The 22,775-nt window shown below is 37.0% G+C and overlaps 3 protein-coding genes across 3 annotated transcripts; 2 read left to right on the top strand and 1 right to left on the bottom strand.

Moving 5' to 3' along the window:
- The first annotated feature begins 875 nt into the window (after positions 1 to 875).
- Positions 876 to 3,080, top strand: LOC134743135 (cuticle protein 8-like). Its single transcript, XM_063676477.1, has 4 exons — positions 876 to 1,099; positions 1,885 to 2,130; positions 2,399 to 2,565; positions 2,911 to 3,080. Exons 1-4 carry the CDS (start codon positions 1,088 to 1,090, stop codon positions 2,981 to 2,983), a joined length of 498 nt encoding a protein of 165 aa, XP_063532547.1. The 5' UTR covers positions 876 to 1,087; the 3' UTR covers positions 2,984 to 3,080.
- Positions 3,081 to 5,903: 2,823 nt separating this feature from the next.
- Positions 5,904 to 7,163, bottom strand: LOC134743134 (cuticle protein 7-like). The gene is made up of 4 exons (XM_063676476.1): positions 6,918 to 7,163; positions 6,448 to 6,696; positions 6,131 to 6,297; positions 5,904 to 6,021 (listed from the first exon to the last, which is right to left on the bottom strand). Exons 1-4 carry the CDS (start codon positions 6,927 to 6,929, stop codon positions 5,949 to 5,951), a joined length of 501 nt encoding a protein of 166 aa, XP_063532546.1. The 5' UTR covers positions 6,930 to 7,163; the 3' UTR covers positions 5,904 to 5,948.
- Positions 7,164 to 16,771: 9,608 nt separating this feature from the next.
- LOC134742807 (cuticle protein-like) lies at positions 16,772 to 22,775 on the top strand. The gene is made up of 8 exons (XM_063675993.1): positions 16,772 to 17,030; positions 17,392 to 17,658; positions 17,957 to 18,123; positions 18,795 to 18,859; positions 20,809 to 20,843; positions 21,151 to 21,576; positions 21,664 to 21,830; positions 22,620 to 22,775. Exons 1-8 carry the CDS (start codon positions 17,019 to 17,021, stop codon positions 22,687 to 22,689), a joined length of 1,209 nt encoding a protein of 402 aa, XP_063532063.1. The 5' UTR covers positions 16,772 to 17,018; the 3' UTR covers positions 22,690 to 22,775.

Genomic DNA, 22,775 nt, shown 5'->3' with positions numbered 1-22,775 from the left:
GTATTATCAATAAGTGCTTTTAAAGTGGCTCTGAAGAGGGGCTCATCCCAAAGTTTTTGTGAATGAACGAAGGCTGGGATTGGATTTTCCGGGCAGGCTTACGTCCAAGCATTTTTGGCCTCGTTCTGTAAGGGCAAATAAAGTAAAATGTAACATAAAAATTGCTCATTTTACTCATTAATTTGTTATTTATATTTAACTTCTCTAAAACAGGTTCATTGGCTGAATGAGTACTGCCGTTGACTAGGTACTTATTGACAGATTTAGAACAAAAAAGTAAAAAAATTAAAAGTAAGAGGCAATCCCGCTGATTTACATACTTTAATTAACAAATCATATTAACATTGCTGCAGTTTCCCAGAATATGTGTTTTTTCATAAATATTGTAATTTAATGTTTTTCGCTATGACCAGCCAGCATGCAGTCTCCGATTGAAAGTAAGTTTTAAGGCAAAATCGTGACCATACGTCTTGCTTTGCCTTGTCTTTTTGCTTTTGTCGTATTCGATATGAAAAGTAGATTGTTTAACTCGGGTGAAAGGCACCAAGCATCATTTCAGCCCTTTGTTAACAATCTTCTATACTAATGGCTCCAGTTTAGCCAATTGTGACGGAAGGGAAGAGTAACTACAGAACCCTACACTGAGCATGGCCCGACATGCTCTTGGTCGGTTTTATTCATAGATAATGCCACATTTGGTGATTTAGACAGAAGGTGGTCATCAACTAACTTTAGGCTAGTTGGAATCGCCCCGATGAGTAACTGATGTCATAATGTTAGGCTTCCATAGAATAAATTAATAACCTTGTTCACCCATACACAATACACGCTAATTATTAGAAAAAAATATTGCTTAATTATTAGTTAGATACAATAACCCGGCAGACGCTGAAAGCCACACCGGACACAATGATTAACCGCTTCACATTATTATCGGAACTGTGACCTTGACGTCATGTCAAAGCTACAGAGTCAAGGTGCACACGCATTTCGCCGCCCCACCGCACGCACGCGCATGATCTATAAAACCTATACAACTGGACTGTCGACACCAATCAATAACTGATTGTTAAACAATACACCCAAAATGTTCAGCAAAGTAAGTGTGTTGGCATTAATTCAGAAGTATAAATTAATTTGAATTAGCGATGTAACGACACCCATATCGATATATCGGCCGATATAATCGGCAGGCCGATATATCGACATCGCCGATTTAAATACACCCGATATCACAATTTGAAAAGCGCAAAAAATATATACCTACTCGTATTTGCGCAACAGATTATTTGCTAATAATTTAAATAAACTTTGTTTCCTTAACAAAAATGTACCTAAAGGTCCTAAACTGAACTTAAAATACTGATTTTGATTTACTTTTGCTTTCATTTTGCATTTTTCTTATATTTTTCAGTTTTTCACACTTCACAAAATCGAGCGTCTATTAAACATAAGTTTTATGGACATTAAGTACATAATTATTCATTAATTTGATTTATTAAGTAACTACTAAGTCATCGATATCGGTATCGGTATCGGCAATTATTTATTTTTAAGATCGGTATCGTATCGGCGAAATCAACCTAGGAATCGTTACATCCCAAAATTTTGAAACAAGCAATATTAATAACACTATTATTTATTTGTCAAAGAATTTACATGTTGTCTTTCATTTTTGAACCCTTCCCCTTGGTACTTTAAATTACCTCGGTACCAATTAAAATAAGTAATAAAAACATAATATGTTCTATTGTTCAAATACAGTATTTAATAAAACGATTTTAAACGGATTATACGGCAATTATTATTTAATTTATACATCACGTTTTACCACTTAATCATATATGTATAAAGAAATCGAAACTTGAGAATGTATTTTTTTAGATCGTAGCTTTCGGCGCACTCCTGGCTGCGGCCAACGCTGGCCTCCTCGGCCATGGCCACGCCGTATCTTCCCAAAGCATCGTCCGTCACGACGAGGGCCACTATGCCCCAGCGCACTATGCCGCCCCGGCTCACTTCGCCTCAGCTCACTACGCCGCTCCCGTAGTCCACGCCGCCCCTGTCGTCCACGCCGCTCCTATCGCTCACTACGCCCCTGCTGCTCACTACGATCATCATGATGAATACGTAAGTTTTGGTGTAATAAAAGAAAAATTAAGGTTTTTTGCTACTTATTCACATGGAAGATGCTATATATTGTAACGGCCACAAGTTTAACCCTTAAATGCATAATGATGTATATATGCATCGTATATTTGATGGTTTTTTTTAAATACTATGATTTTTTTCTTTATTTTTCCCTCAATCTATACAACATGACACATCTATTTCAATTTATTAAAAAGTTATACAAAAAATCATGCATTTAAGGGTTAAGAATTGCGATATATTCCAGGCTCATCCTAAATACGACTACGCGTACTCCGTGGCTGACCCGCACACCGGCGACCACAAGTCACAGCACGAGTCCCGCGACGGCGACGCCGTGCATGGTTACTACGAGCTAGTGCAGCCCGATGGCTCCGTGCGCAAGGTCGAGTACACCGCCGATGACCACAATGGGTAATATAAAATATTTATTAAATATTGTACTGTCTTGGAAAACTGAGAGGAGTAAAAGCAAAAAGAAAGAACTCAATATACCTATTTACATACCTACATGTCTGACTAACTGGTGCTCAATGCGAGCAAATGAGCTTGTCGTACGGGAACTTCCGTTCACGAGCATATTTTTTATCAATCGTTATCTACCAGTTGCTTTTGACTGCTGAAATAGTCGATACTTCGTGTTTTTTGAAAAACGCGCTCGTACGCGCGCGCGACCTTAATTATCCCAGTGCTTATTCAACTATTACAACTAACCTGACACACTACTGTACCATATTTTTAAACCGTTATTTGTTCTAGTTTCAACGCTGTTGTTCACAACTCAGCCCCTTCCATCCACGCTGCTCCCACCCACGATTACCACCATTATTAAATTAAAGAATGAATGCCTAATATGTTATTTGTTTGAACGCTATTTATGTCTTTGTATGTGTGTGAAAAACTTGTAAATAAAGTGTAATTCAATTATATGTTTTGTATTTATTTATACTTAAAAACAACATTAATCGTTTCCCATTACATGATGGTTATCTAATTATGTATTACATTATGTGCAAGACCTAGGTATTTGTTGCGGCAACGCTGACTGTGGCAAAGCCACCAAAGAACTGTAAAGGTCGAGGTTCATATGTCCTAGTAAACCCTATTGACAGAAACGATTTGGTTATAAATGTGTAGGTAGGTAAAGATATTATATCATCATCATCATCCTCGCGTTATCCCGGCATTTTGCCACGGCTCATGGGAGCCCGGGGACCGTTTGGCAACTAATCCCAAGAATTGGCGTAGGCACTAGGTAATAGTTTTTACGAAAGCGACTGTCATTTGACCTTCCAACCCAGATTGTAAACTAGACCTTATTGGGATTAGTCCGGTTTCCTTGCGATCTTTTTGTTCACCGAAAAGCGACTGGTAAATATCAAATGATTTCGTACATAAGTTCTGAAAAACTCATTGGTACGAGTCGAAGTTTGAACCCGCGACCTCCGGATTGAAAGTCTTATGCTCTTACCATTGAGTTATTTTTTTATTATTATAATATTTAATAAGTATTTTTATTTTATTATTCCTTTATTTATTTTCAGTCTTATTTTATTTATTATTACTATAGAGACGACATACCAAACAATGAAATTGTCGCAACTCGCAATCACAACCTGTACCACGCGACCAAAACATCGTAAGCAACTTCATCTAAAATTATCTAAAATTTAATTTCTTCTTCTAAAATTCATGGCGCTTAGATTCACGCTCCGCTTCTATGGTTCGATGCCAAAACAGCATCAATTCATGACGCATTATACTGGTACTAATTTGAATGTATGTAACCATTGCAGTCTAAAAAACATCTTCGTAACAGCGTGACTTAAAAATTCTTATTTCCTTTAAATATATTTTCTGTGATTCGTTTATCAAAAAGTTTCAATAAATATCGCGAGTTTATTACACTTGCGGCTGGTAGCTGTTCTACAAATATAATACCGTAAAATGGGGTGTGTAGGAGCAAAACTGACATTCAAACCTCGATAAAATTTTATTTTTACATATGCAAACTGAATGGTATATATAATAAGTGTTCCGGACGTATGTATTTTAGTTTTTATTTTATTTTGGGTAGTTCCATTTCATAACTTTGACGATAAACAGGAAATTCCACCTCATCCGTAGTCCCTCGTAATTGGGGTGAGATGGGTTTTCATACAAAGGTGATTTTGGAAGATTGTTGGATCTTTTTTTTTATTATGAGTATTACTATAGCTCCATTTTAAATTGGAATACATTATTTTTGTAGCAGTAGCCTTAAAAACCCATTTCACCCCCCTTTCAATCCTTCTCTCCCCATTCATAACCTAACTCTCCCCGCAAACCCTACTAATCCCATTTTACGGTTAGAAAAAGATTTGAATTATTTGAAAATCTTTTAGTTCAGTTTATAAATATGTTATTATGTTCTCGATTAACATAATTTTCAGCGTACGTTAGAAATTGAGAAATTAACCTTTACGTAGTTATTATAAATAAAATCTGATGTGTGGGTACCACAGGCTCTCAACCTATACTCCCTGCCAAAGCCAAAGCCGTAGCCGTAGCCGTAGCCGCAAGTAGAGTATTTTTGGAAACATTAATTAAATGTACGACCGGAAGCTGCCCTTGTCCGTGTGTAGAACGCACGCAGAGGCAGCACCCATCAAGTTTTAGACTAATTATTGAAAGTCAATCATGATTGCACATATTTATATCCTTGAGAACGCAGCTCTCGCTACTCCACTCTGGACGGACGGCCAGGCAAAGGCAAGCCAGAGTCAGGACTCATACAAGGGCTCTTCCAGGAGCGCAGGTGTACTGTACATACTATGTACATACGGTCGCTACTCTACAGCAGCCCGCCACAAGCCACCACGAGAGAGCGATGGGACATCACATCCCTATATCATCATTGATTGTAATAAAAATAAGATTTTTTAGGTGTTCAATTTATCTATTTTATACCATAGAGCATAAATAAGAGAATAAGGATTTTTTCAGCATTGAAATTGATTTGCAAATTTCTTTCAATTCAACGTGCGTGACAGTGAAACGGGCACGATGAGGATCTTACTCTTGCTGACGTATTTAGCTCCGCATTACAAAAAGGTTTTATTTATGGTTTATTTTCATACATTATTTTATATTTGGTTTTAGAACCTTGTCATATTAAAATAGAATAATTTGAATGTACGAGTACGTAACCATAGCAGTCTGAACTTCGTAACAGCGTGATCTATTAATTGTTATTTCCTTTAAATATATTTTATGTGATTGGTTTATCAAACAGTTTCAATTAATATCGCCAGTTCATTATACTTGCGGCTGGAAGCTGTCCTACAAATATAATATAGAAAGATACATTTGAATTATTTGAAAATCTTTTAGTTCAGTTTATATGTATTAGTTACTGCTTTATGTGCAAGTAATTAATAAGTTTATGTTATATATTCGTTAAGTCTTAGTATTCGTTAAGTCGTTAATGCATAGAGAGTACCTATTCAAGTAGTTATTCAGGATTAATATTCAGATTTGCAAAATATGAAAACACCTTGACTTTTATTTCATGGCGTCTCCTTAAAATGATTGTATTGGAACTTGAAGTGTTTCAGTATTTATGGGTGGTTCCTATTCATCGGCCCTTGGTGAAAATTGTTCAACAAGTTTCACGAAATGACAAAAGGATGAAACATTATAAAATACTTCAATATACTTTCATTTGTTTTATTAAATTAAGATTTATTTGTTTACTGACTTCCTTATTTACAAAAATATAAATAGTTTTCTCATAAATAACTCGATGCTTATTTCTTTCAATAATGATAGTAGTCATGGGCAGGAGCAGCGTGGATGGTGGGGGCAGAGTTATGCACCACAGCGTTGAAACTGAAAAACAAAACGGAATACATTACTAACTGGCTGATGACTAGTATTTGATAAAATGTTTATGAAACATTGATTAGTATTTAGAAAAGATGATGTTTTTTCTACATACCCATTGTGGTCATCAGCAGTGTACTCGACCTTGCGCACAGAGCCATCGGGCTGCACCAGCTCGTAGTAGCCGTGCACGGCGTCGCCGTCGCGAGACTCGTGCTGCGACTTGTGGTCGCCGGTGTGCGGGTCCGACACGGAATACGCGTAGTCATATTTAGGATGAGCCTAGAATATGTTTCAATTATTAATTTTATAGCCTTTCAATGGAATGTACCATATGTCATGTCCATTTTCTGCACTCTTAAAGTGGCCCAAATAGTACAGAAGCTTACTGAGGGGCCTAAGTAAGGTACGAGATTGAAAAGCTTGACTTACGTATTCATCATGGCCATCGTAATGAGCGGCAGGGGCGTGTGCGGCGAAAGGGGCAGCGTAGTGAGCAATAGGGGCGGCGTGGACTACGGGAGCAGCGTAGTGAACCGGGGCGTAGTGAGCCGGGGCGGCATAGTGGGCTGGGGCATAGTGACTCTCGTCGTGGCGGACAATGCTCTGGGAGGACACAGCGTGGCCATAGCCGAGGTGGCCAGCGCTAGCCGCGGCCAAGAGGGCGCCGAAAGCTACGATCTTAAAAGAAAAAAACAGAAATTAGACACATACAGGTATTTTGTAAGAAAGTATTAAAACTTTCATAATATAAAGGATATCCATACATAGTAAATATTCTGTGTAAATAGTCTAGAAGAACCTGGCTGTTAAAAAGAATGATTAGTTCGTGAATGAATTGGTAATTTTCTAATTTTATATTTAAATTGTAGTAGTATTTAATATCATGCCTGTGCGCTTACTTTGCTGAACATTTTGGCTGTTTTGCTATCTGCAATTGATTGATGTAAATGGCACAGTGGTAAGGTTTATATATTATGTAGATCACGATAACGCAGCGCCGCCGGCGCACGCGGTGGGGCGGAGAAATGCGTACGCGCCTTGACTTTGCTGATAGTGCGTGCTTTGGGACTTAAGGATAGGATACAGAGCAGGATGCGGAACTTACAAATTGTGTCCTGTGGAGTAGAATTTTTCTGAAAACTACTTAAGTAGATACTCGTAAATAGATAGTCATTTAGTCAACCATTAGTTAAGTAAAATCTGAATTTAAAACAATATAGTAGGCTTTGTTTCTGTTTACGTACCTAGTTGCATACCGGGGATTAAATTAAAAATTACAGTCCCAATATTGGGACCATTGAGGCATTGGTACAATTTATATATATATATATATATATATATATATATATATTGATATGATATTTATTCATATATGTGTGTGTTATTTTTTAATCTAGTTGTTTCTATGCAATTGGATTATTATTTTCAACTTCTATCACCTACTGCATCACCTACTCACACCACTTGTTTCCACTACCCAAGGTTGCCTGGAAGAGATCCCACTTTAGGGATAAGACGGTCTGTTCTCTACCTTGTTTTTTATATGCTTAATTTGTATGATGTACTGATTGTACCGTTTCTCTTGTTATTTGTCTGCAAAGAAGAATATTTGTATTGTATTGTAATATCTGAAACGCTTTTTGTGGATACTAATAACTAAATAATCATTACAGTTTTGTCATGTTCGTCTAGCCGTATGAGGCTTAACGCAGTGAACTATTACTATGAACAGTAGAAAGGTGTAATTTAATTGGGGCATAATAAATATCATAAACCTACAAAAAACATACCAAACATTGCACCCACATAAAGGAAAACTATGACAGCGCCCGGCCCGGGGCCGGACCGGTCTAGCGTGACTCATCCTTTAGGTAACTGTCGCAAATTTGAATTCGCGCATTTTCGACTTAATAATACAATTAAGAAAAAACCGGCCAAGTGATTCCCTTGAGAGTGTTGACTGATACGTTTTTTGCGGCATAAACGGCCGTATCTTTTTTACGATAACTTAGAAATTTGATTTTTTCACAGCTGTAGTAGACCTGAGTACATGGTTTTAATTTCAACTAGATACCTGCACGCGTTCCCGAGATAAAGGGTCTTGACAGACAGACAGACGGACAACAAAGTGATCCTATAAGGGTTCCATTTTATTCCTTTTGAGGTACGGAACTCCAAAAAGAGATCCCTTAAAATAGGTAAAGGTTATTCTACTTAATTATGTCAACGTTAATTATACACCCGAATGTTTCAGTTTGCGTGTTGGGGATAGCACTATGTAGTTTGCAATGTTTGCATCCCTTTTTTTCTCACGCAGAGTGACCAAATACGCTAGATAAATAAAAAAAATACGTGACCAAACTTATACTAACAATAATATACTTACTTAACGGTTACCTATAGTATTTTTCAAACTTGGTGGGTCCGCTGACACTGTCGTTTCCATACAATTTTGCGAGATTTGGCGTTTTTAGGGTATACACCTGTCATCCTACCTATCGAATTTGAAAAATACTACATATATCATATAACGTATAAATTATTTATCACTTTATCACGTGTACACTATAATAATACACCGAAAGTGACTCAATACCACTGACCAGTTATTTTGTCATTTTCATCATAAAATAGTACATACATGTATGTATCCAAATATTTGTGAGTAAAGTAAAAATGAAGGCTATTTATTTACGTAATGCTGATGCAAAATATTAACTCCATTTCATCCAGTTACACAATCTCTTAAAACCTCGATTGTTAATTACTCCCAGATCCTAAAGCCATATTGGTGCAACCAATATCAATAACAATAGGGGATAATACTGCAATGTTCAGCCACCAGAGTGCAGCACTAGCCTTTTTAGTAAACCATAGAATAACTTATTACATACTGTACCTTTAACAGGTTTTTGACAAGTTTTCAGAGATAACAAAATATGACGTTGATGCATCAAGGCGGCTTAGCGAAATTTCGATTTTCTTGTGTCGCGATAGACCCTCAGATATTGTGGTAGTGGCGCCCGGGTAAATCTGCCTGAAAACTCCAATATTATAAGCAACTCGTTGTATGCATCTTTGATACTGTCTCTTTGATACTTCTAATGTCTATACATTACCCTTGGGTTTACCATTTAATAAAGATTCTATTTAGAACTTGGGTAAATAATTCATTTTATACTAATGTGTAATGTTTTGTAATAAAACGTTTCTTCAGTTAACACCGAGTTTATTATAATAATCCTTTAATGTTTCGTTTACACATGTACCACCATTGATCGTCCAGACAAGAGAGAGAGATCTAATATTGCTAATCCTATAGTTACACAGTTCATTATAATCTGACAGCGTCTGTACTCAGAAACGACGCTCGTTGTCCCCCCACTCCCGTATGCATTGGGTCATTATAAGCAGTCTGTAGTTGCGTTCTGTTACAAGCATACATTACTACATCATCCCCCTTTTACAAAAAATAAAAAATAAAATCATAAGCTAAGTAGACCAACAAAACAGTCTTACAAACTCAAATCATCCTTAACTTAAGTTACAGCAAAGAAATGCAATGCTCCCGCACTACACATTCACAACAAACACAGTAACACCGAATTATTGAGGTCGAACATGAAATGAAGTTCTAGTATATCTAGAACCATAACTATCTTCTATATTATGAGATCTAAAATTATTATTACTAACAATTTTACCCAACAACCATTTCTTAGAACTAGGGTCTATTTTAAACCAAACATTTTGGCCTACTTGAAAATGAGGCTTCTCTTTAGTATTTTTATTATAATTAGTTATGTTTCTATTCCTAACTTTATCAAATTCCATCTTAGTATTATAATTTAACTTTGGTTTCAAATATGTATAAGTACAAGGTAATTTTGTTTTTAAATTCCTATTCATCATTAATTGAGAAGGTGTAAAATGTGTGCCCGATACAGGAGATGATCTATATTTTAACAAAGCCATTCTATAGTCTGTTTTATCTTCATTACATTTTGTTAACATTTTTTTAGCAATTTGCACCCCTCGTTCTGCCATACCATTGGACTGTGCATATCTTGGACTTGAGTAAATGAATTTAAAACCCCATTCACTCGCAAACTGTTTGCATTGAAGTGAATCAAATGGAACATGATCCGCTACTATTTCCAATGGTATGCCAAAACAACTGAAAACATCTGTTAACACATTAATTATGCACTGAGAGGACTTATTTGAAATGGGTTTAATATCTAACCATTTCGACATGTAATCATAAATAACTAGATAACTTTTCCTCTTAAACTCCATTATATCAATTCCAATTTTTACAAATGGTAAGGATGGTACATCATGACATAATAATGGTTCTTTTATATTATTATTTTGATACATTTGACAGATGAAACATTGTTTAACAAATGATTCAATGTGAGCATCCATTTGTGGCCAATAATATAAACCCCTAACAGTTTGCTTCATCTTGGTTATTCCTAAATGACCTTCATGTAACCTTTTTAAAATTGTTAATCTTAGTGACTTTGGAACAATTAATCTGTCATTCATAAAAAGCAATTTCTGATCTATAGTAACTTCATGTCTCAATTTAAAAAAATGTTTTACAGTATCTGGTACCATATTAATAGTCTCTGGCCATCCTTCCTGTGTGTACAACAACAATGTTGTTAAAGTGTCATCTTTTGAAGTTTCTTCAATTAATTCTTGTTTCTGTTCATCGGTACATTGTAAATAATTTCCTAATCCAATACAATGTATAACTTCAAACATGTATGATTGATCTTCATCTACTTCATTTAAATAACTACGTGACAACAAATCTGCAATATGCATCAAGCGGCCTTTTAAATATTTAAAATCAATATCGTATTTTAATAATTTTAGTTTAAGTCTTTGTAATCTAGCCGAAGGGATTTCATGTATTCCTTTCTTTAATAAAGTTTCCAACGGTTTATGATCATTAAGGACAGTACATTTTTTTCCATAAATGTAATAATGAAACTTTTTCGTGGCCCAAACTACACTCAACAATTCTTTCTCAATCTGTGAAAAATTTTTTTCTGCACTGGTAAGACTTCTTGATGCATAACATACTGGCTTGCCCTGCTGCATTAAGCAGCAACCTAAGCCGTCCTTACTAGAGTCACATTGTATTGTTACAGGTAGGGAAACATTAAAATTTTTTAATACAGGTGCCGAACTTATGCATTTTTTTATATCACAGAAAACATTTTCATGTATTTCTGTCCAAAGCCAACCCACATGTTTCTTCATTAATGCTTGTAAAGGTGCTACCAAATCTGCCAGATTACTAATAAAATTTCTTAAATAATTTACCATGCCCAAAAAAGATTGCAGTTCAGTTTTATTTGAAGGGCTTTTAATATTTAATAATGCTCTTATTCTTTCTGGATCAATTTTCATTCCCTCTTTTGAAAATACATGACCGAAATATTTGACCTCGTTTACTTTATGTTGAAATTTTCTTTTATTAAATTTTACATTGCTTACTCGGGCTCTTTCAAAAACTCGTTCTAATATTTTATCATGTTCGTCTTCATTATCAGCACAAATCAACAGATCATCACAGTATATGACCACACCAGGAATGTCACCAAAAGTTTGTTCGCTATATTTTTGAAAAATTTCAGGAGCTACAGACAAACCGAAAGGTAATCTTAAAAATTTATAACAACCAAAAGGACTACTAAAAGTACACAGATCTGTTGAGTTATTTGTTAATCTAATGTTATAAAAGCCATCTGACAGATCAAGTACCGAAAATACAGATTTGTTACTTAACTTTGTAAGCATTTCCTCTAATGTTGGTATGAGATGATACTCCCTTATTAATACCTTATTTAATTCCTGTGGGTCGAGGCAGATTCTTAAATTACCATCACTTTTCTCAATTATTACAAGATTACTTACAAAGGATTTCGGATGTTCGACTTTCTCAATAATTCGCTGTTCTTGTAGACTCTTTAATTTACAAGCCAGACGCTCCCTTATTGTATGAGGAACTCGCCGAGGTGGCTTTACTACCGCCTGTGCGCCTGGTTGAATGTGTAGTTCGAGAGGTACCTTAAATTCTCCGACTCCCTGGAAAAGTGACAAATTTTTATTAACTATAGCCTCCTTGTTATTAATATTAATACTGTTAATGCTACTATTCTGTAGTAAATTTAATTCAATTAATGAGTTTAAACCCAAAATTGGTTTCACATTTTTCTTAATTATTATGAACTCAGTGTCAACCTTTTCATATTTATTTACCCCAGTTTTCAATGTTATTTTCCCTAGTGGCTTAAGCTTATTACCCCCAAATACTTCTAATATTATATTTGTCTCAGACCACTTAGGATTTTCATCATTGACAATATTTTTTAAATCATTTAATGAGATGACATTTACCTGAGCCCCTGTGTCACATTTAAAAGTCAATTGTTTATTTTCAATGTGCAAGTTTGACAACCATTCATTATTATTAATGTTACTAGTACTTCCTATAGAGTGAACCAACTTAACTAGTCACAAATCATGTACTAGGTTATTATCCTCAGTATGCTCTACTTCAATTGAAGTTACATTTTTATTTTTGCAACCCTTAGCAAAGTGATTTAATTTTTTACACTTATGACATGTTTGGCCAAACGCTGGACATTCAGCTGGTCCATGTTCTAGATTACATTTCAGACACCTATAAAATTTACTACTATACTTCATGTTTTTCTTAGAATTATTAAAATACTTAGCTTCACGCTTTGGCTGACTTGACACAAGATCAACCGACACAGGTTCTTGCTTCCGGATCACCTCTGCATGTTCCTTCGACAGCTCAGCGACCCTGCACTTGTCCACCGCTTGTTCTAAAGTAAGGTCCTGTTTTTCCAATAATTTCTGTTGCAGCTTTCTGTCCCTGATGCCCATGACAATTCGGTCCCTCAGCATTCTATCTTCCAGGTCCTTGAAATTACAATTTTTTACTAATTTTCTGATAGCGATGTAGAAGTTGTCAAAAGTCTCGCCATCTTCTTGTTTTCTGCTATTGAATTTAAATGTGTTAATGAGTTCATTTTGCTTGGGTTCAAAGTATTGGTCGAACAATTTGAGCAGATCATCAAATTTAGGGGTATCTTCAGAGTCTTTTATTAAGTTATAATACAGTTCCAGCCCTTCTTGTCCGATACAATTCAACAAAATTGCCGACTTTCTTGCTTCATTCACGTTTGTTAATCCAGCTGCCGTAATAAAAATCTTAAGCTGTTGCTTGAAATTCGTCCACTTTAGCAACATATCACCAACTGAATCCAATTGCAGCGGTGCAGGCATTTTAAATTCTATACCCGACATAATTGTTTCTTCTGTGCCTTCCTTGTTCTCCGTTTTGTATTAATTTATTATTCACAATAAATCTTAATATGTTCGATTGACGGCTGCGCCATGTAATGTTTTGTAATAAAACGTTTCTTCAGTTAACACCGAGTTTATTATAATAATCCTTTAATGTTTCGTTTACACATGTACCACCATTGATCGTCCAGACAAGAGAGAGAGATCTAATATTGCTAATCCTATAGTTACACAGTTCATTATAATCTGACAGCGTCTGTACTCAGAAACGACGCTCGTTGTCCCCCCACTCCCGTATGCATTGGGTCATTATAAGCAGTCTGTAGTTGCGTTCTGTTACAAGCATACATTACTACAAATGTGTCGGTTTAAATCATCTGTTTTGGACTTTGTCCAGTCACTTTTAAAAGTGACTAGAGTTGGACCAAGCTAACTCTGCATGGTATCTGCAATGACAAAGTGTGGCAATTATAACTGTAGATGACAACTATTAAGGTAATGTCAAGCAATGGGACTGTGTCACATCACTACGAACTGGCCACATCCCTTTATTCTGGAAAACCAATTTAAGGTACCCCAAAGTTTAAAGAAGACCCCTTCGCTACGCTTCGGTCAATAAAAGAGCTGCATTTCCGTGATCGTTATGACGAATACTATCGGATAAAAATATAATTTTCACATCACCAATTCGAAAAAGGGGTTTTTCTTCCCTGCTAGGAGGGATCAAAGTGGGATCAAAATAACACTTTTCTGTTTTAGGACACTATTTTTACATTTTTTGCCCATTATTTCTTTAGCTTAAATAATATTCTTAAACATCATAATTACCTCATAGGTGATGTGAAAAGCAGTATGTGTCACATGGTACCAAAATTATTTCCATCTTGGACGTAGCACACTTGAATCCCTCACTACGCTCAGGATTCTGCTTTAGAATCCCTCGTTACTCTCGGGATTCTATTATAGAATCCTTCGCTTCGTTTAGGATTCAATGTACGCCCTCGCCGTAAATATGTCATTTTGCTCCCTTGTGACACAATCTACTATTTGCCTATCTTCAAAAAACTTTACCTACCCAATCATTATTACGAGTATTAGTGAAATTAACATTTTTATTTTCTGTTAAAAACAAAAAAAAATATGACATGCATGGTCACTACAATTAGAATACTTCCGTCAAACACCGATACTCTTACTTTATTCGCGACAGGTGTCAAATTGAATGGTACCTATCCAAGGGCCTGACACTCTTTGATAGAGAAAGATAGTCTTATTGCGATTCCTATAAGAGGAAAAAGAAAATAGTGCCATGCTTTGTCCTTATCACCGACCGGGTTTTTTTCATGGTCGGGTTATGGCATACCTCTGGTCGCTCGGTTTCATGTCTATAACTACTATACTATTACTATGTCTATGTACCTATCAGTTACATTTTAAACATTGTATTATGGATGGTATAGAAAGGATACACCTTTTATGGCAGAATTGTTGCAAAAGTGACCGCTTTCAACTTTAAATAATAGTTCCTAATCTCTCCGGTGGCGCTAGTTAGGCTCTGGGACATAAGCCATATAAGGCAACAAATAACCCGACCAAATTACGTAGGTTGTTCTTGGTAGTATTTCGGTGTATGGTGGCGCCGCCTAATTACTGTTTTTTGATGGACACTTTTCATACATAGAGATTTGGCTCCTTTATCTAGTCTCCATGCATTGTATCTCCCTGAAGTGTGACATTTTATTTTTTTCATAATCACTGTCCTGTAATAACGGTGAAAGAAGATTTATTTTTATTAATTGGGTGTTGTAGGATGACAATGATTGTAGAGGATAATTTTTTACTTAACGAAAAGTAAAAAAACTGGAATTTTAAGGTTTTGTTGCTTCACTTAAATACGATGGTGAGCGATGCCTTAACATTAACTGAGTGTGTAGGGCGGGTCTTGCTCAGAAGTGGTCACGTCTTCTGAATCATCCTGTATTCAAAACGATAAATTAAGGCTTCTAGGCCCCTAGACCAAAACGATAATAAATAAGTTAGATAATAAGCAAGTATGATAAAACGATGCGACCCCCAGCCAAGATGGCGGAAATAAGTCATAAACTGTCCATATGTTTTAATTTGACCTCCTGTCACGTCTCAATTGCTTCTTCTGTAAGCCACAAGGCCGTGGCAGTTGTGCTTTTTATGGCGAATATAGTGTGCAATAGTTAATTATTAATCCAGATCGGTATGCAACGTAGCTGATCGCATCCTGTGTAAGGAAATTAAATTTTCCGCTGCTGATTAAACCGAGATAATGTGATTAAATAAGATAATCCGTATAAGCACATAAATTATAAGAATTAAAATGTATGCTCCGTAGTTATAACGTTTGATCAAGATGTAAGGGTTAAAACATATTAGACCGCTACTAATAAAACTTTCAATTGGAGATGTTTTCTGGCAGGAGACAACTGGCAAGTCAAATATTTATTAATAAGTATTTTATTTCGGAAATCCAAAACATTTACTTATATGAAGTATGTATACATACTTATATTACGTTATATGAGCAACCAAAGGTAATAGTTAATTGAGTTTAGGCGTATTCTATAGGAGAACTGCACACTCTAGGGGCCAAGCCAAGATGCCAATCGTACATTGACAAACGCCAAACGTTATTTTAACAAAAAACATAGGTACCTACTCATCATCATATACTTAAGTCTCTTGTCGGTGGAGCAATTTCCATGTTTCGCGGTCCTCTGCCTTCTCTTTGACAGCCTGATACGACACGACGTCGACGTCGGTTTTTCCTCCTTCCTCTTTCAACATATTACTACTAGAATAGCGATGGCTAAAAAAGCTTTTAACACAGAAGTGCCTATTTAAAGCCCGGATATCAGACAATATACGCAAAAGGCTCATAAAAGTGTACATCTGGAGCATTGCACTGTACGGAAGCGAAACGTGGACAATGAGGCAACGTGATAGGAAGAGGCTGGAGGCTTTTGAGATGTGGTGCTGGCATCGAATGGCAAAGATCAGTTGGACTGAAAAAAAAACCAACGAAGAGGTTTTACGTATAGTAGGAGAAAAGAGGACTTTGTTAAGAACTATAGATAATAGAAGAGGAAAGATGCTTGGGCACCTGATACGACACGACGAATTTATCAAAAACATCATAGAAGGTACCTACTAACTAATCAATATTTTTACATAAAAAAGCAAACCAGACTAATTAGGTTTAATTAGTATCTTCTTCACTACCTATTTATAAATTGGTTGATTGATCCAGTAATATATGTATCTAAAAATACAACTCGATTGAAAAATAAAATATTCACGAATCCATTCGGTTGCCCAAAGCTGTCATCGGGGTAGAATTAGCCAAACAAAAGAATAATCAAATTACACTTTTTTGGGAGCTTTGTCAATGTTACACTACGCTTCAGCAGCTTCGCATGTCCAAAAGCAATTGATATCGATACCATGACACATATTGCAATTCCATAATGGTTTTGATTCGACCTTTGTCTATTGTCGCGGTCCGCGGCCTGCAGCCCCACTTGTTCTCGTTCAGTGTTAATAATATAAAAACCAGCGGCCACTGGTATTGACATCAATCAGCGACCAACGTTGAAGATAACTAGAGCAAAATGTTCAGCAAAGTGAGTTTAATTAATGACGCATATTTTAATTCAAGCCGTTTTCATAACACGATTACGGCAAAGTATTTTCAAAACAATTCAAAAAATTTTACGTAGCAACTTAACTCAATTTTGCAGTCAACTCAATTTTGAACTTCTAGGTATACAGACAGGGTAATTTTTTTATCAATAAATTATATTAATGCAGCAAAAAGCGTCCTCTACTCTCAAATACACCAAGTTTTTTTAAGCTCCTTAAGTCAACTTACCCTGACCTTGTTCCAATATTATTCACATTTCAGTGTCTCATACTTAACATAAATATATAAAATTGTCTCATAATCATAATAAAATAACCTGTAACCTAATTTTGATTTGCCAGATCGTAGCTTTCGGCGCCATGGTCGCAGCCGCTTATGCGGGGCTGATTCCTGAGTACGGACACGCGGTGTCCTCCCAGAGCATCGTGCACCACGGCGACTACGCACCCCATGGTGATTACGCCCATGATGGTGACTACGCGTACGGCCACCTCGCCGCGCCCGCCCACTACGCCGCGCCTCTGGCCCACGCTGCTCCCCTGGCTCACTACGCCGCCCCCGTCGCCTACGGTCATGGGTACGAGGGACATGAGGGACATGATGAATATGTAAGTTAGCAGAAAATGTGCAGCCACCTAATGTATCAATACCTACTTGCTCTAAGGCTGAAAGTAATTACGCATAGAATCCAGTGTTGAAACAATCCGCTTCTATGAAGTCGTTAATTACTGCTTACAAAAAAACACTGCAAAAACTCAGTCTATATAAGTAACAGAAGAAGAAGAAAACTCATTCGCCACGCAAATGTGTTCACTTGACGAGATGACAACCATCATTACGGAGTGTGTGACTCGGCCAATTTACCGTACTTAATCAAACTGATTTCTAACTTGATGGCTATTCCAGGCCCACCCCAAATACGACTACGCGTACTCCGTGTCGGACCCGCACACCGGCGATCACAAGTCGCAGCACGAGTCTCGCGACGGCGACGCCGTGCACGGCTACTACGAGCTGGTGCAGCCCGATGGCTCCGTGCGTAAGGTCGAGTACACCGCCGATGACCACAATGGGTAAGAAATAATCATCACACGTTTTTGTCTGGCACTCTTGATGGAATTCAATAAGTAAATTAACTCCCAGTATATTACACCTACTTCCTCTTCCGTTTTACTTTTCGTAAACAAAAAAAAAATATTAAATCTTTTTTCGGGATAAAAACTGCTTTCTTACCAAGGCAGTATACCTACATTAAGTTCGTGGATGATACAGCTTTTTATACACCATCACAAAAACAATTGAGTTTAGAGGAGATTTATGTTTTTTCTGTGAATAAATGAATGTTCTCCACTAATATAGCATAAATAGCATAAATACTTATTCTAGCATAAATAGTACCTATGCAAAAAACACTTCATACTAGCTTGACCGAAGACGTTAGATTAGAAATAAATTGCAAACTACTTATCTAAGTGAAGTTTAAACTAGTAAGTTTAGTGATCCCAAATAGTTGTTAGACGAATTAAGCCTTTATGACGTAATATACGTTAGGAACACCAACAATTCATCTTTCTATTCTTTCTAATCAGTTTTATAAGTACAATTGAGGATCAAAGAGGCTTGAACTCATGATAATTGCTATTTTTTTTCACGTAAAAGAATTAAAGCATAGGCCTAAACCCAGTAAACTTTTTAGTGACCTCTGCATCATACGTTATTGACCTTTATTGTTATATGTTTTCAGATTCAACGCGGTCGTGCACAACTCCGCCCCGTCCATCCACCCCGAGCCCTACCACGGCCACCATTACTAAGATAAGAAGATCTCTCCTGTTTTAGTGTTGTTGTGATATCTTAAACAAAATTATGAACTTGTAAATAATAATTTATTAAATATATTATATAACGAATTTGACTATTCATTGTTTATATAATTTGTTCGTGTTCATAATAATGGTAAAATAGCTTCGCATATAATATTATTGTAAAGGTGCATAATTATTATAAGGGCTGTGCAAATAAATTTCCGCCCACCAAAAAAAATTGAGTAACTGACAAAAAACAATAATGTATGTAGCCGCCGCCGTGCAGGTCAGGAAATAAAACTTCGATTCTCAATAAACTGATATAATTTTCCAAAAATAGGTACTGGTTTACAAGGTCAAGTGCAGAATGTGATCGTATTGAAGATAGCGTAATTTACAAGAACATAACATGTATGTATTGTATGCGCTAAAGGTTTTGAACTTGAAAACTTAGGTACTTTTAATTTTATCGGCCGTGAACCGTGATGAAGCGTGTGTGTCCGCTTTGTAATTTAGAAAAAGATTTTTTAAATGAGTATGACTATTAGAATCGTTAGTTCAAATGTAAGAATTTGTTTACATTTGTGGATTCGCGGCGAACTAAAGAAAATCTATTCTTTACTATGTATTAATTAATTTTCGTATAATAAATGTTTCAGCTGTAATTGGTCATAATTATATAATTATACGACCTAGATAGATCTGTAACATCCCTGGTAATAACGTTTTTAAAAAAAATTAATAAATAAGTGATGATTACAAATTTAATGACAGTGGTGTGAAAATAGGGCTTGGAAATTGGATTTCGTTAAAGATAAAATCCAATTCGCATTTTACTGAAAAACTACGTTATTTCCGATGGTAAGATACGAAATGCCTTAAAAAAAAGTATTCGTTAAGCAAAAGACATTTAAACTATATCAATCATTGAAGCCATCCTAATTAGGTAAAATTTGTCGCTCTACCGGTTTCTATAATAGTACAGTCGTAAATTTCTAGAATCTTACGACTTCTCAAAATACTGTTTATATTACCTGTTAGAAGACATACCTATATGACATGACAGAACAAAAAAGGGAAGTGCAGTACAAACTTCACTATAAGGAGAATGGCGATTGTCAGATGGCAATTGACACAGTGGTGAAACAAGGGCCTGTAGTACAGGTACAGGCACACACCCGGCGGGTACAGACCCGTACCGTGAAACACTGACAGTATCAAAAGTTCAAAACTGACATATACGCTAACGTCTAGGTAATTTACTTTCTATATACATCTCGCTCGCACTAATATGCGAGCACGAGCGAGATGCATAGAAAGTAAGTTACGTTCTCGATAGCATTTATGTCAGTGCCAAACTGGTGGTAGCCACACTGGTACTTGACACCACTTATCTTGGTTATGATTAAGTAACCTCCATGAAAGAAAATCTATTTCATTAGTACCTAGTAGTAGTTGTTGTCAAGCGAACCCCAGGCTCCCATGAGCCGTGGCAAAATGCTGATGGGATAACGCGAGAAAGAAGAAGAAGATATATATACTTAAGTATTTACCTACAATTTAAACGATAACCCAACAATGTATTTATCTGTAACAATAGCCTATACACACCACGCGGCGTCCTCCTAAGAATATCAGAAGCAGACATCGAATGATCGCGCATGCTTCTGAGACCTCATTGACCTACAATAACAAGGCAACGTTGAAAATAAGAACAGAGTAACTACGTCTAAATCTCACGAAAGTTACAACGTTTTCCTATCAGGTTGCCTACTATCTTAGTTGGGCGTATTTTCGTTAAGTAATGATCATTCGGTTGATAGTATGTAGGTAATGTGAGAGCGCAAAACAAAGCGACGACCTTGCGCTCTGGGGACGCGCTGAGAGCTCACGCCCCACCGGCTTTACACCACTTCTTATAAAAACCACTGCTGCTTATCAAATGTATGTCAGTCACGCATCTCTGTCCAAAAAACATGTTCACCAAAGTGAGTCGCCAATATTTATAAGCTGCCTAAGTAGGGTTAAGCGGTCACAAGTTAATCGTTGCGGTGAATACAGACTTAGCTCATGCTTTGCTTGAAATAGCTCAGTAAATAGAATTTAATGATACCTAGTTTGAGATAAGAGTAAAGCAATAAGGCTGCTCTGAATTACTAACTTTACTTAAACCAGATTTTGTCTTTTAAACTGCTAAAGTTAATTATTTTAAAGTAAATACCAGCCTAGGAACTCAAAAGGTTTCGCGCAATTTATTTGCAGTTAGACACAGTTTAACCAGTTTATCTATTCCAGATTTTAGCTCTCAGTGCTGTGGTTGCGGCCGCTCAGGCTGGTCTTCTGGGACTAGGCCATGGCCTCGGCCACGATCATGGATATTCAGTATCTTCCCAGCACAACATAGTCCACCATCCCCACTACGCTCCTGAAGCACACTACGCCCCTATTGCTCATGAGGAGTACTCCCATGGTGGTCACTACGCTGCTCCCCACGCCCATGATGCCCACTACGGTGCTTCTCCCCTACTCCACACCGCTCACCTGATCCACGCCCCTCCCATTGCTCATGCTGCCCCTCTCGCCCATGCTGGACCCATTTCACATGGTTCAACCATCGCTCACATTGCCCCCTTGACCCATGCGGCTCCTCTGGCCCATGCTCATATCGCCCCCATTGCTCATCACGGCTATGCTTCCCACCACGACGGACATGACACATACGTAAGTATTCCCAGTAACAGAAATAAAATACATTTACTTGAAGTTTATTATCCGGTACTGTTCAAATAAGAGACGCATTTTTTATAGGCTCACCCCAAATACCAGTACTCTTACTCCGTTGAGGATCCCCACACCGGTGATCACAAGTCTCACCACGAGATCCGCGACGGCGACGTCGTGAAGGGCGGATACTCTCTGCTGCAGCCCGATGGCTCCGTCCGCAAGGTCACCTACACCGCTGACGACCACAATGGGTAAGAATCTCTGACTCTCCCTCTTTTTCTCACTGCGTTTTTTTCAGTTACGTCCTTAGGTACTTTTGAAGCTTGAGGTCAATTTGACTAAGAAAAAATAACCGGAACAATAAATAATATGTAGCTACTTAACTAATACAAATAGTACAATTCGACCTCATGATTAGTAATCTTTTCCCAACCTCAGTCATGGGTATTGAAAATTTTGCGATTACTATCATTAAGTACTTGACCAGCAAGGACATGTTAACAATAAGACGCATTGTTACAGCTGCGTTCATGTGAGTCTCGCACTTAACCTCTGCGTAGTCATTAAATTCTACGCAATGTCCAGCACGAGTTGATGACATTGCAACTTTCCCCAAATTGCGTAAATATGACCATTTAACGAGTTGCTGGTTATATTTGACATTGCTTTCCCAGGAAGCTTTGTACGTAATACGGTCGTAACTTTTGCACATGTTTACATGTTATCATATGGTGGTCAAACCGGTACCGCGCACGTTCCGGTGTCTACCGTATGAGTAATGACCTCACGCGACCCCTGCGTCGTCGGCTGCCAGAACAGGTGTTTAATAACAAACCCGTTCACGAACGAGTTCTGATTACGAGAACAATTGAGTTTTAAGGCCTAGGGTCTTAAGGTACTGATAAATAAACTGTGCACTATGTGTATGAGATCGTAAGGTTTTAGGTACGTGGATTTCGGTATGTGCTTACAATCAGACGGACCGCACCTTTGTTTGTGCTATCCGGGTAAAAAAAGGTTTTTTTTTTGTTCTTTTGCAGATTCAACGCAGTCGTGGAGAACTCTGGACCTAGTCACCACGTGTACTCTTCTCAGCACCACCATTACTAGATCTCGCATTAACGAATAAGCTTTACAAACAAGACTTGTACCTTGTTTATTTATTATTATTATTTTAATGTACAATGAAGTCATTA

This window comes from Cydia strobilella, chromosome 7, assembly GCF_947568885.1.
Source record: "Cydia strobilella chromosome 7, ilCydStro3.1, whole genome shotgun sequence".
NCBI lineage: Eukaryota > Metazoa > Arthropoda > Insecta > Lepidoptera > Tortricidae > Cydia > Cydia strobilella.
This window is presented reverse-complemented; position numbering and strand designations above follow the sequence as displayed.

What these genes read in the sequence shown, in the direction of transcription:
- LOC134743135 (XM_063676477.1), top strand. An exon ending in ACGATCATCATGATGAATAC is followed by an intron (nt 2,131 to 2,398) that starts GTAAGTTTTGGT and finishes GATATATTCCAG; the next exon opens with GCTCATCCTAAATACGACTA. An exon ending in ACCGCCGATGACCACAATGG is followed by an intron (nt 2,566 to 2,910) that starts GTAATATAAAAT and finishes TATTTGTTCTAG; the next exon opens with TTTCAACGCTGTTGTTCACA.
- LOC134743134 (XM_063676476.1), bottom strand. An exon ending in ACGATGGCCATGATGAATAC is followed by an intron (nt 6,298 to 6,447) that starts GTAAGTCAAGCT and finishes AACATATTCTAG; the next exon opens with GCTCATCCTAAATATGACTA. An exon ending in ACTGCTGATGACCACAATGG is followed by an intron (nt 6,022 to 6,130) that starts GTATGTAGAAAA and finishes TTTGTTTTTCAG; the next exon opens with TTTCAACGCTGTGGTGCATA.
- LOC134742807 (XM_063675993.1), top strand. An exon ending in ATGAGGGACATGATGAATAT is followed by an intron (nt 17,659 to 17,956) that starts GTAAGTTAGCAG and finishes TGGCTATTCCAG; the next exon opens with GCCCACCCCAAATACGACTA. An exon ending in ACCGCTGACGACCACAATGG is followed by an intron (nt 21,831 to 22,619) that starts GTAAGAATCTCT and finishes GTTCTTTTGCAG; the next exon opens with ATTCAACGCAGTCGTGGAGA.